General features: G+C 40.1%; 1 protein-coding gene across 4 annotated transcripts in view; it reads left to right on the forward strand.

Moving 5' to 3' along the window:
- Positions 1-13,244, forward strand: part of myocd (myocardin) — a 467,533-nt gene that overhangs the window by 399,261 nt on the left and 55,028 nt on the right. For all 4 annotated transcript variants that reach the window (XM_033044078.1, XM_033044079.1, XM_033044077.1 and 1 more), the window contains one exon: positions 8,682-8,737. In XM_033044078.1, the coding sequence (XP_032899969.1) occupies positions 8,682-8,737 (56 nt within the window). The remainder of the gene's footprint in view (positions 1-8,681; positions 8,738-13,244) is intronic.

Here is a 13,244-nt window from a genome sequence, read left to right on the forward strand (position 1 = left end):
CTGATTGCTTGCATTCTATATTCTATGAAAGCTTGCATGCCTTGTCATGGCAGGGACTGAGGGCCAATTTTAATAGTCTGTCAGTAAGTTAAAGCACCTGATGTGGATTAACTACATGAATTTCTGATGGGATTAATATACCTGGGGTTGAAGCATACAAAGGTACTGGGAGAGCAGGAGGCTGTTTCACCTCAGGTTCAGGTCAAACCTGCCACTTTCACAGTCCAGGAAGGTTGAGCCAGTAAGAGCATAGCAGAGACCCACACAGACTATCTGAAGCTGAGTTTACATGGGACTGACCCCCTCCCCCTCCCCCTCCCCCTCCCTCTCCCTCTCCCCCTCCTCTCCCCTTCCCCTTTCTCTCACCATGGGCAGAATGTATCTGCAAGATGAATCTCCAGATTGCGCTTAATTGGTGAAGTTGCATGATTTGGAGAGACTGTACAACTGAATAGATAATAATAAATTATAATGAAAGTGGGACCAAGGTCATTAACAGGGTGATCCAGTTGATGATTCTGTATCTGTTGCCAAATGTCAACTGTTAATCCTTAAGGTTGTTTAGTAAAATATCGTGAACCTATCGGCCTGTACAGAAACATATACGTTAGTATATAAATGTTTACTATGTTTTCATAGTGCTTCCTGGGCTGTAGCAGCATAATGACGGCAATCTCATCAGACAAGTAGGAGTTTAATGATGCCAAAGTATGACGTGATAGTTTTGAAATTTAAAACCACAGGCTCATATACATCATTTCCATTAAAACAATGCTTAAAAGATGACAATTCTGATTGTATACATTGGTGGGATGGATGTGTCTCAGTGGATTTGACATCTACACGGTAAAAGATCCTGCTCTTCATTTTAATGCTCTTCATTTGATTTTGCAGTAAAGGAGCAGACAAATGAGTCTAGTTACTGTCAGAAAAGTAAATATTTATTACAAGCATTTTGTCTAAACAAAGTTCTCTGCTACAAGAAGCAAAGCAATGTCAGCTTTGCATGTAGGAGATATCTATATGTGAAGCTGCATCCAAGATGCACTGCGGACATGGGAGCGAGGGAGCGGATTTAAGAAATGACGTCTCAGACTGCCGAGAAATCTACACTCTAACCAGCAGGTATTTCCCACTCAAATCACAGAGAAGAGTTTAAGGACTTCACAGTATTGTGATTCTGGACAAGTTTGCCATTAGTTTGATTAAATGTATTTGGAACTTGTGCAGATCCTGTCGTGAGCCAGAATTTTCTAAGTTATCCCAACCTGCAAAATAACAATTGGCAACACAAAGCAGAAGAAATAAATGCTGCCAAAAGAATTAGTCTTGAAATTAATGTTAATATGGAAAGAACAGCTCGACTGCTATGAAACTATTATTTCTGATCGCTTGCGTTCTATATTCTATGAAGGCTTGCATGGCTTGACAGAAAATGCTGGAAACACTCAATAAGTGGGACTTCGTCTGTGCAAGGAGCCTTCACCTTTCTCTCATTACAAAGATGCCACTGAATGATTCCAACATTTTCAGTTTTTATTTCAGATTTCTAATATCTTATACAAATATTAATTTCCAAGTTAAAATAATTGGAATTAGGTAAAAAGTAGTGAACATATCAATAGAACAAGTACATCGATTATATATTTTTCTTTTTAATTAACGTTTGTAATATGAGTTCATATGACAGAAATAAAGCAGTGGATTGGGCCTCCTGCAGTTGCCAATGTTTGCATTCATTTTCTGAGCTTGTGCCCATGTTATGGAGATGTCACCATGTTGCCACCAGGAATTCCAGCAGGGTCAGTGCTGGTGGGAACAATCCACGCATAATCAGTCAGCATCACAAGGCAATGAGAATTACGGTGGATTTTTAAGTAATATACAAATCTTTTCAATTGTAAACAATTCCTCTGAAATTATTTCAGGTTAGCAATGTTAAAGGAAAAGACACTGCAAATTGGGGTTAATCCCCAGTTTACCAAGTTTCCCTTTCTTCCTTTCCTATTCATCTTTCTATTGTTATTTTTTTCCTCCTTTGCCTTGCATGCTCAGATAATAGAAGCAATGTGGGCTTACCTCTTGATTAATTATATACTGTTCAGAGATGTACCGGATGAGCCAAAGCCAATCTTCAGGGCTAGCTTCTCTCCTTTTGTGACCCGCCAACTTTACATTCCAGCTTTGACTTGACACGTAAGGGTTTACATTTGAACTATTGCACCTAGAAATCCCTTTTCAAATAATATTGGTGGAGGAGACTGGAGAATTTGTGAAGTTTGGGGCTTTTACAAGCATGATTATAATAGATTAGGATGTGGAACACAGGGTTAAGTGATTCAGAATCTGCCACCAGGATTCATGAGTAGAATTCTTTCCGTTTCTTTATGGCTGCTGCTTGAATTTTGCAATACAGTGCAAATAATCGCAGTTGCATAGTTATGTGTGCAGCACTCTGCTGGAGCTGCTATCTTCAAAAAGATTGATTAGCAAATTGTTTTGAGTTAAAAGCTCCAAGCACCATTGCTTAAGCTGTCCAGCAGTGAACAGCACCAAAATACCAAAAGATTATTCAAGTGGATTGAACATATGCCCGCAGTAAAACGGTTCAGGGTGACCTAACTTACAGCAGCGGGTGCTATTAAAGCCGTCTCCATGAGTTATTTTGGAAATAATTACTTTAAGTAGGCAAATATTAGATGAAGGAAACAAACTAGAGAGTGGGAATACACCAGGTAACTCAGGTGGAAGGAAATACAAGGAGAGGTGTGAAGGGGCAGGTAACATTGTTCTGTGCTGTTACATTCTGTAATTATACACAAACCTGACATGTGCCCAGCAATATGTAAATACGATTGGCATTAAGAAACGCAACTGTTGATAAGTGCTAAAATTAAGGTGAGTGAACAAAATCAAAACCACCTTCGTTGAGAGACAAGTCTATTCAGATATCACTCTTGATGAATCGTTCGTAAACTTGACAGCTTTTGTCATGGATATAGTCCTAGAGTTCTTGAAATGAATTCTGGCATGGAGAAAAAGTCTGCCGACTCTTTTGAAATGTATTAAAAGCATTAAATAATGAAAATTGAAATACACAGCATGGAAGGAGTCAATTCAGCCCTTAGTCCTGCTAGTAAAAAAAATAACAAAATAGCATCATCATAACATCAAAAAAGAAGAGATTCAAGAAATTGCCAAGGCCAGAACTAAGGAATAGTAGAGGGCACAAAATGCTGGTTGTAATACGTTAAGTAATGTCTGGCATGTAGAATGTAGTATGTAGAATGTAATGGAGATTATCATTACTTTTAATTATAGCAAGTTTTCTCAACTTGATATAATTAACTTGGTATAATTAAAAGTAATGATAATCTTAGCCCGCAATGAGAAATATGAAAAAAGGGCACAGATGAATTGAGAACATTAAATAAGCTGGTTGAAGTAGCACATAAAAAACTGCACATAATAGGATATAAACCTATATTTCTACATCTAGAGAAGCTGGAAGCCTAAATGTGTATCATACGAATATATGACCTAGCGGAGACCACTCTCGAGCATGAAGGAGAGTTACGAAGACCTCCTAAGACCTCGTGTCGACCATGCTGCGAGTATGAGTCGAGGGCAACCTCGCCAAAACTCGCGGATTAGGTCGCCCAAGTGGGACAGGCCCTTTAGAATAGAAGTTGGCACTCTAGTGTGAAAATAATGCAACATTAAGGAAAGGTTCTTTCTAAAAGTTTGAAAATTTGGCGTGAGACATCAGAAACCTCCAACACTAATCAAAAAGGAAAGCTGGTCTTTTGACCATCATTCCTCCCAGCTTCATTCAGAAAGGTAAAAGATTGTTCAATGACGGCGGACTTAATGATCTATGTCATTACAGAATGCAAAGATTCATCTCAATAGTGACTCTTGTAGCGGCAACTGCTGGTGCTCGCAAGTATCGAACCCTGCGGTTGGAATCCGCGCGCACGTGACTCTGGGAGGGGTCGTGTTTCCACGCGGTTTTCTTTTCTTTTTTTATTTTTTATATTTTATTTTATTAGAAGTAAGTGCAATCATATGGCACCAAAGTGCCTAATAGATATTTTCATAATACATTTTATGTACAGCTTCTTATTTTTTTTGTTATATTAAAGAAAGATTAGAATAAGAAAAAGAAATTAGATAGTAAAGGATAGAAAGGTGTGAGATATATAGTGTGTGAAGAAAAAGAAAAAAGACGAATGAGTGAAGAAAGTTGAGAAAAAGAAAATAGAAAAAATAGAATAAGACATAAAAAATAAAAAAATAAATAATTAAATTAAAAAAAAAACAAAAAAAAAACACACAATTGTAAAAACTAACTGTTTCAGGACTGGACGAGGGATGGTCAAGATTATAAACAATGATCTCCTTTCGCGCGGTTTTCAGGGCTCTGCCCTTCATTAGTACTTCATTAGTACTTCGTTTCCAGTGCTAAAGGCAAACAAACTGGTTTGCATCCCAAAAAGAATGTACTCAACTTCACATCACTCAAAGGTCCTCAACTTTAGATGAGTCTCACCGTTGAGATGAACCTTTGGATTACGTAATGATACAGAACTTTAACTTCATGGTCAATGTTTTGATAAAGACAAATAAAGTATAACGTGTGCAAATCAACTGTAAACAAATTCTCAAACGAACTATATCAATGGAGCTTTTCTGATTTATTCCCGAGGTGACTACCACCTTTAGGCATGTGTTTGTCTCACAGTGTGTTCACCGTATTACTCACTGAAAGATTGTCCCTGGTGGCACTCCATCAGCTACAGGAAAACTGATCGATATCATTACAATATGCATTCTAAACACTGGAAATCAGAAGCTGAAATGTTGACATTTCCTGATATTCACACCTAATGTGTATAAAGATGCCAGATTAGAAAATGTCACCTTTTTAGTAGAAGCCAGTGCCCAAAATCTGAGCATGACTGTCAGAAGTCGAGTATTGTTAGACAGTGATATTTTATAAGTATTTTTATTTGTTAAAGAGATTTGAACATTGGTGCTAGCACCATGTTTCATCCACCACTAATTGCACACATGCACATAAAAGATTCAGCCATGCTGTTGGGTCCAGAGCCAGTTATGGGCCAGACCAGTTAAGCTTGGCAGCTTTCCTTCCATTAATAACATGCACTGAGCCATAGTTTGAGTTTAGTTTAGTGTCACGTGTACCGAGGTTGCAGTGAAAGGCTTTTGTTACATGCTATCCAGTCAGCGGAAAGACAATACATATCGGAAAAAACAAAGTGCTGGACTGATCAACCTGCACAAGGTCCCAGTCCAAAACATAATCTGCCCGTTTCTCCACTATGCTGCCTGACCTGCTGAGTTCCTTAAGCACTTTTTTTTTGGTCAACATTCCAGTATCTGCAGTCTCTTGTTTAGTTATCTAATAATGTCCATGGCATTAATATAATGTAACAATATTCCAGAATTATAAGCGTGAGGGAAGGAACTGCAGATGCAGGTTTACACCGAAGATAGAAAATCGCTGGAGTAACTCAGCGAGACAGGCAGCATCTCTGGAGAGAAGGAGTGGGTGACGTTTCGGGTCGTGACCTTTCTTCAAACTATTCAGCACACTTTAATAAATTTGAAAATCATTGGCTGTGAGGTACTTGACAACTAAACTAGCGACAGCTAAAAGGAGTCTGCCTCCCAAAATGTAAGTTGTAGATTTGATCCTGTTATTGGTGAATCCAGGAGGAATTACTGTGCTCCTCTTGAGGCTGTGTCAATCTGCAAAGTGGCAAGTCTCCTCCCACATCTTCCAAATGGCTGGTTTCAAGCTTAGACTCTGCTTGTCACTCCCTAGCCGGTCTCCCTGCTTCCACAGGCCAGCAAACTGCATCACAAACAAATCAGCAGATCAGGTTGGTGGATAAATGTCCTCCGTTCCTTCCCTGCAGCTTTGCCCCCTGATTCAGGTGCATTACAATTTCAATGCAAGCATACTTCTGTTTGCTTTCCAGTCTTCATTTTCACGGTATTGTATTGTATTGTATATTGTATAGTATATCTTTATTGTTATTTTCCTGAGTACACACATACCCAGAGGAAACAAAAAAACGTTACTCAAACCAGTGTCTATTCAGTGTGCAGTAAAAAATAAATAGAAATAAAAAAAAACATATATCATGAACAAGTTTAACACTACTCTCAACTAAACATCAACAGGCGTTCCGATCGGCAGCAGCACGACAGTAGCTCTGTCCAGGTTGGTGGTTGGTGCGCGATACTTTGGCAGGGGGCAAAGTCCGTTTAACAGTCTTATAGCCTGCGGGAAGAAGCTGAGGAGCATCCTGCTGGTTTTGCAGCTAATGCTCCTGTACCTCTTCCCAGATGGCAGGATGGAGAATATGTGATGCGATGGGTGGTAGGGGTCTTTGATGATGAAGATGGCTCTGTTGATACATCTCTTCCTGTATATGTCCAGCAAGAAAGGGAGTGGAGCACCAATAATCCTGCTGGTAATCGGCCTGTCCCACTTAGGCAATTTTTTCGGCAACTACAGGCGACTAGTTTGTCACCACATGTTCGCCGGTGGTCGCCGGGAGTAGTCTCCTCAGTCGCGCAAAGAGTCGTGGCGTCTTTCTGGTCGCCGCTAAATTTTCAACATGTTGAAAATTCTTCGGCGACAGTGGGTTTGATGCCAATGAGCATAGCTTGACATAGGTGCTGTCGTAGGTTGTCGCCAGGATGACGTAGGTTGTCGCTAGATTTTCGGCGATCTGCTACGACTATGACAGTCGCCGACAGTTGCCTAAAAAATCGTCAAGTGGGACAAGCACATATCTGATGGCACTAGAAGTTTGTGTTACTCTTTGTGGATGAAAAGTGCGTAAACCAGGTGCATAAAAGTTGAATCTGTACCAAGGAAAAAGCAGAGATAATTTTTGCTGCAGTCAAAATGATGCAGCCTAGTTTCAACATCGTTGCAGCTGACAGGTGAAAGGATAAGGATCACATCTGCAAAGTCCCACATTAAAGAAACCATTCTGAATGGAGGAGGTGCTTTGCATGGTGTACAGGCAGACCCCGGGTAACAAATGGGTTCCAATTTTACAAACGTCCATCAGTCAGTTTTGTCTGTGTCAGAAAATAGTCAAAAATCACTCTCTGCTAACCATACCTCCATAGTATTGTAATAAATGACATCAAAAGCACGCAAGACTCATAAGAAAGAACAATTGTTCAAGTGGAGAGAGAGAGAGAAAAATAGTTCTGCCACTTGTAGATGCAAACATATAAGTTTAGTTACAATTATGAGAACTTGCTCGTATCTGGGATGCTCAAATGTCATTAACTTGAGGATGGCTTGTACTTGGAATGTTGTGTTATTAGTCTTGCTGCAGAAGGATACAATTCATGCAGCTTACCAAAGAACAGGATTTATTTATTAAGTACCATAGCATATCTAAATTATGGAAGATGCATTTCTAAATACAACTCAATCACATTATTACCATATATTGACGATAACTACTAAGATAAAATATAAATGGTCTGCATTATTAATCACAGAAGTGTACAATGCTACATGCCAGTGAGCTTCCATCAACTTGACACCAACCTCATATTTTCGCTTATGAGCTAAAAGCAATCTTTTTTTTATCAAGGTAGACAAAAATGCTGGAGAAACTCAGCGGGTGAGGCAGCATCTATGGAGCGAGGGAATAGGTCGAGACTTTTATCAAGTGTACTTTTTGGAATAGTAATCGCCTCCTAAATTCTGTGCTTATTAAGACTAAGGTGGCATGTGAATGAATTGGACCATTTTCCGCAACAATTCTTTCTGGAATTTCGTAGGAAGGAACTGCAGATGCTGGTTTAAACCAAGGATAGACACAGACTGCTGGAGTAACTCAGCGGGACATGAAGCATCTCTGGAGAGAAGGAATGGGTGATGTTTTGGATCGAGACTTCTTCAGACTGAAGAAGGGTCGAGACTCTTCTTCAGACTGAAGAAGGGTTTGTGTCTCTGGAATATTAACAGTTATTTGGATGTACCATATCAGACAGCCATCTATTCTTATAGTAGTTAAATGTTTGGCAGAAATGCCCACATGTTCAAGAAAGGTGATAGATTAGCTGTAGTGTTAAATTTGTTAAATGTTTCAAGAACAATTTCAGATGTTATATTTTGCCAAACATGTATGTTTGTGGGACATCTGTTATTAATTTCAGGATTTATTAAATCCATGAAAACTCGTCATAGGATATGTAAAGAGTATAATTATTCATGCTCTACTAATGAGCAGCACATATCTATAAATGGGTTATGTTTTCATAAAAATGTGTTATAAGTACAATTTATTACTGGTTAAATATAATTATTGTAGTATGTTTAGGAGAACTTTAATTTTAGATTTTGTTGAAAAATAGTTTAGTTTAGAGATACAGCACGGAAACCGAGTCCGTGCCGACCAGCGACCTCCATACACTAACATTATGCTACACCCACACTTGGGACAACTCACAATTTTACCAAGCCAATTAGCCTACAGACCTGTATGTCTTTGGTGTGGGATCTTGCGAGATTCACCATAACAAGCTGATATTTTTCTGTAATTGTGGACATCTTGCAAATTGGACTTAGCTGCTGATCTGCCTACTAATCAGTCTGGTTTTATTTACTACTCTAGCTCTAAAGAGTCCAGCTGTATATCACGACCAAAGAAGAAGTCTGGAAAGAGCCAAGGTATGGAACTCCCAGTACCAGGATGACAGTCATTGCACCTGGTATTAATTCAAATAGCTATTCAGAATTTGGACTGAATAAACCTGCTTAATGTCAGTGAGGAAATTCCAGCCTTGAAGTCTGTCAGTAAATGTAACTGTGTCCTATCCTTGTGTTTCTGTCACCAATCCAGCTATTTGTTCCCTTCACTGAGTGGCAGCTTTCTAAACATTTTCAAAGATATTTGAAGAATGTTTTGAGCTGAAGTGGTCTTGCGTTGTCCTTTTGATTGTGGGCATCCTTCAGTTGGTTGGGCCGTAGTCTCTAAAAGTATTTGAATGTGACGGAAATTAGCATTTTGAAACAGCGCCCAGATTTTCATCTTTAAACGTGACAAGATTTTCTCGCACTGTGATGCATTACTAGAAGGAATGTTAGATTTTTTCCCCCATGTAGCATGAATTGCAATAGTTGAGGTATCGTCCTCCTCTTCTGAACATCAACACAATTTTTCCTGGTAGGCATTCAGAGGGAGGAGGAGAAATAGGCTAAGTCTGAAGAAGGGTCTCGACCCGGAACGTTGCCTATTTCCTTCGCTCCATAGATGCTGCCTCACCCGCTGAGTTTCTCCAGCATTTTTGCAACATGCAGTGTCCCCCTGGGCAATTTAAGAATTGAACTGTGTTCGGAATCCAAGTTTTTATAGCAAGCACCCAAATTGTTTCTCCAAGAACTAAGAAATGAGGGTCAGTGTCAGAAACCAATATGAACAGAAAGCAAATGGTTAATCCTATTAAAGTGATTCTTAATTACCTCACTAAAAGTTTACCTCCACAGAACCACTGACAACTGGAACAGCAGTCCCTTCCTGACCAGGCGTTCTGAAGTTGATCTATATTTTGTTCCTTTTTTTTGATAACCAAATAAAATTGAAGAAAGAACCTGGAAAATATTGTTATCTTTGTGAGTCTCTCGAATATGCAATTCATTCAAGAGCTAAAACAGCTCAGCAGATTTTGCAAAGTTCCTTTTTGGGCTTCAGAGATATCAGAGCTTAAAATGTTAAATAAATAGCAAATGTAAACTCAGGCTGAGACTCTCCCGTCCGGCATTCTGTGGTCTGGCAACTCCTGTGGTCTGCAATGTTTTGAATCTGCAATTACAGATCTCGACTAATTAATTCTAACTAAGATCTGAAAGTAACAAGAATCAGGGCTAATCTATAGCTAATTAACCTGCCAGTACAATTTATGCAATCTCAGTGTTCCTGACTTACTAAAAATTTGGGTTGCAGGCAGGTCTGGAACTCTTACTGGGAGTAAAGGCCCTGTCCCACTTTCCCGAGTTGCTCACGAATTCTCCCGAGTTTTCCCTTTGATTCAAACTCGGAGATGCCAGCTGTAGGTACTCGGGGCTATTTTTTTTACTCGTGAACATTTTTCAACATGCTGAAAAAACGTCCCGACTTACCTGATGCCCCGAGTACCTACAGCTGGCATTACGAGCCGCTATGAAATATCTACGGACTCCTACAGACTCGCTACGGACATTCTCCGAGTTTGAATCAAGGGGAAAATGCAGGAGAATTCGTGAGTAACTCTGGAAAGTGGGACAGGCCCTTAACTGAAAAAAGTTTGATCTCCTGCTCAGATGGTCAGGGGCAATATCTGTGACCAGACATGATGTGGTCTGGCACCAGTCACCAAGGGGACCAGACGAGAGTGTTTCAGCCTGTAATAGATTAGAGCAGGCACTGCTAGAGAATGAGAGCACAATGCTACTTAATTAAAAGACAAGTATTCAATGGGGTGCTGCTTTAACAGCTAAATGTAAAAGCAGAGAGATGGGAGGTTGGGGCAGAGACAATGTGCAAACTTGTCCAGGAATGCACCTGGTGTTGCCACTGAGCATGTGCCCACAGGTAGCATATATTCTCTAATGCAGCATGTATTTGGTATTCAGGATCTGTGGAAACTTGTACAAAATGACAATAAAAGGAATGGATTTACCAAAGCTATTTCACACATACAGTGCAGAATCAGGCCCCTCAGATCAACTTGTCCATGCTGACCAAGATGCCCCATCTACGTTAGTCACACCTGCCCACATTGGTCCAGATCCCTCTAAACCTTTCCTATCTTTGTACCTGTCAAAATGCCTTTTAAACATTGTTATAGTACCTGCCTCAACTCCCTCCTCTGACAGTTCCTTCCATACACCCCCCACCCCTTGTGTGGAAGAAGTTGCCCCTCAGGTTCCTATTAAATCTTCCCCCTCTCACTTTAACCCTACGACCATTGGTTCTTGAATCCCTTACACTGAGTAAAAGGCACAGTATTCACCCTGTCTATTTCCCTCCTGATTCTATACACCTTTATAAGATTACCCCTCAGCCTCTTGTACTTCCGTGAATAAAGTCCTAGTCTGCCCAACCTCTTCATATAGCTCAGACCCTCAAGTCCTGGCAACATACTCGTACTTCGTCGGTACATTTTCCAGCTTTTAACCTGCATTCAAGTCGATGTTTCACCCTGACTTCTGTCAGTGGATGACATTGCTTCTTCCTTACCCCAGTCAGTAACTGGCGCGTTGATGCCACTAGTATAAATATGGATATATCATAACATAATTATGAAAACAAGCCCTTCACTTCCTACCTTAATTTGAAAACTACACAGTACATACACAAATGGTACAGTGGTTGGTGCTGCAGCTTACTAGCTCCAGTGACTCTGGTTCAATCCTGACCTCAGTAGCTGTCAGTCTGGAGTTTGCACCTTGTCCCCATGGCCATGTGAGTTACCTTCTCTGTGCTCTGGGTTTCCTTCCATGGACTAATAACACGCCATTAGCTAAAACGACTCCTGTAAATTGCCTTTATGTTAGTAAAGAGCAAAAGAAGTTAATGAACGTTTGCAAGATGTTGTGACTGAAGAAATTGTTGTGCGTGTGCTGGTTTAGACACGTTGGGCTGCGTAGCCGCCTGTGCTAGCGTTGGCAAGTAGTGAACATTTGCGGACAGTATACTGTTGCAGCTGGTGGAGTTGCTCCAATATTTTGGCTTCTGGTGTTACCTGGATGAAGTTTGCATGTTCTCCCTGTGACCAGTGAGGTTTCTTCAGTGCTTCAGTTTCATCCCATATCCCAAAGTCGCCTTGGCTGGTCGTTACTCATCCATTGTAAATTGCCCCTAATGTGTAAGTGGATGGTAAAATCCAGCTGCATTTGGAAGCAGCATGAGGAGAATAGGTTAGAGGAAAATGAATGCAAAATGAATCAGTTCACTGCAGATGATGTTTAGGAACTGCAGATGCTGGTATCTTGAGCAAAACTACACAAGCTGCTGGAGTAACTCAGAGGGTCTGGCAGCATCTCAGGAGAACATGGATGGGTGATGTTTCAATTTCATTGAATTGACTGCCATTTACTACCTCCCCTGCCACCGCTGATGAAACTGCTGGTCCGTCCACCCAGAATCTCCTCCTCCTGCCTCCGCAAGCCCATTCTCACCTGGCCTTGATGTGGACAGCCACTCAAGCTGTCCGATGCATTCCAGGCTCCAAGAACACAGCGAAGAGACCCCGCGCTCCACAGCATCCTTGAAATCTTTAATAGCTGGCAGTTTCTTCCATTATAAAAGGGGTGAGGAAACATTAAAGATTTATAAATGTCTCAATATCAAAATTAATTTAAACATTTGTTATATTTGAATTAATAATCACAATAATATTCAATAGGTTAACTAAAACACCTAAACAATGTAGTTATAAATGTTAACCGAAAGAAGGTTTTGATTTTAGTGCATTGTTGCTCCTTTACTATTCAGGAATGTATTTTACTGAAATATGTTATATTTAAAATGAATATTAAACAGTTGTATATTAAACAAATGAAAATGAAACAGTACAGCAGTGCCAAAGTGCAGAAAAGCACCTCAGTGCAGAAAAGAAGCACCTAAAATCACGCCTCCTGATGTTTAATACATTTGATCAAGGTCCCCTCAGTCTTCCTCTCTGCAGTGAAGTATCATTAGTGTATGAGTCTTTCCTTGGATTGGAGCACTAAGCTGAGAAAGAGTCATCTCGGACTCTTTCTAGAACAGAAGGACAGATGGGCCAAAAGTGTGCATGTTGTGGAGTAGCAAGGGATTAGATAGCTCCATGCTTGGAGCATGGCTCTTGGAGCATGAGGGTATGCGTTTTAATTCATTCCTGATTTTTATGAGGTGAAGTTCCTTGTTCATCATCATCTGTGAGCGCACTAAAAAGAATAATTTTGTCATTCTTAGCTGGTGTCATTGTGAATCACAGCATAAAAATGTAACTTGGCATTGACTACATTTAATTACTGAAAAACCACAGGTGGCTTGGAAAATAAAAGGATCATATTTATATAGTGGAGCATGTTGTAAGTACTCATTATTGGGGCAGTGTTAAAGAGAATCTTAGTTAAAGAGAATCTTGGTCTTTTTTGCACCAGATGCAACCATCACCCCAAAGAGATCAAATAATCCTAAAATGTAAAGGAA

Source organism: Amblyraja radiata, chromosome 26 (assembly GCF_010909765.2).
Source record: "Amblyraja radiata isolate CabotCenter1 chromosome 26, sAmbRad1.1.pri, whole genome shotgun sequence".
NCBI classification, from domain to species: domain Eukaryota; kingdom Metazoa; phylum Chordata; class Chondrichthyes; order Rajiformes; family Rajidae; genus Amblyraja; species Amblyraja radiata.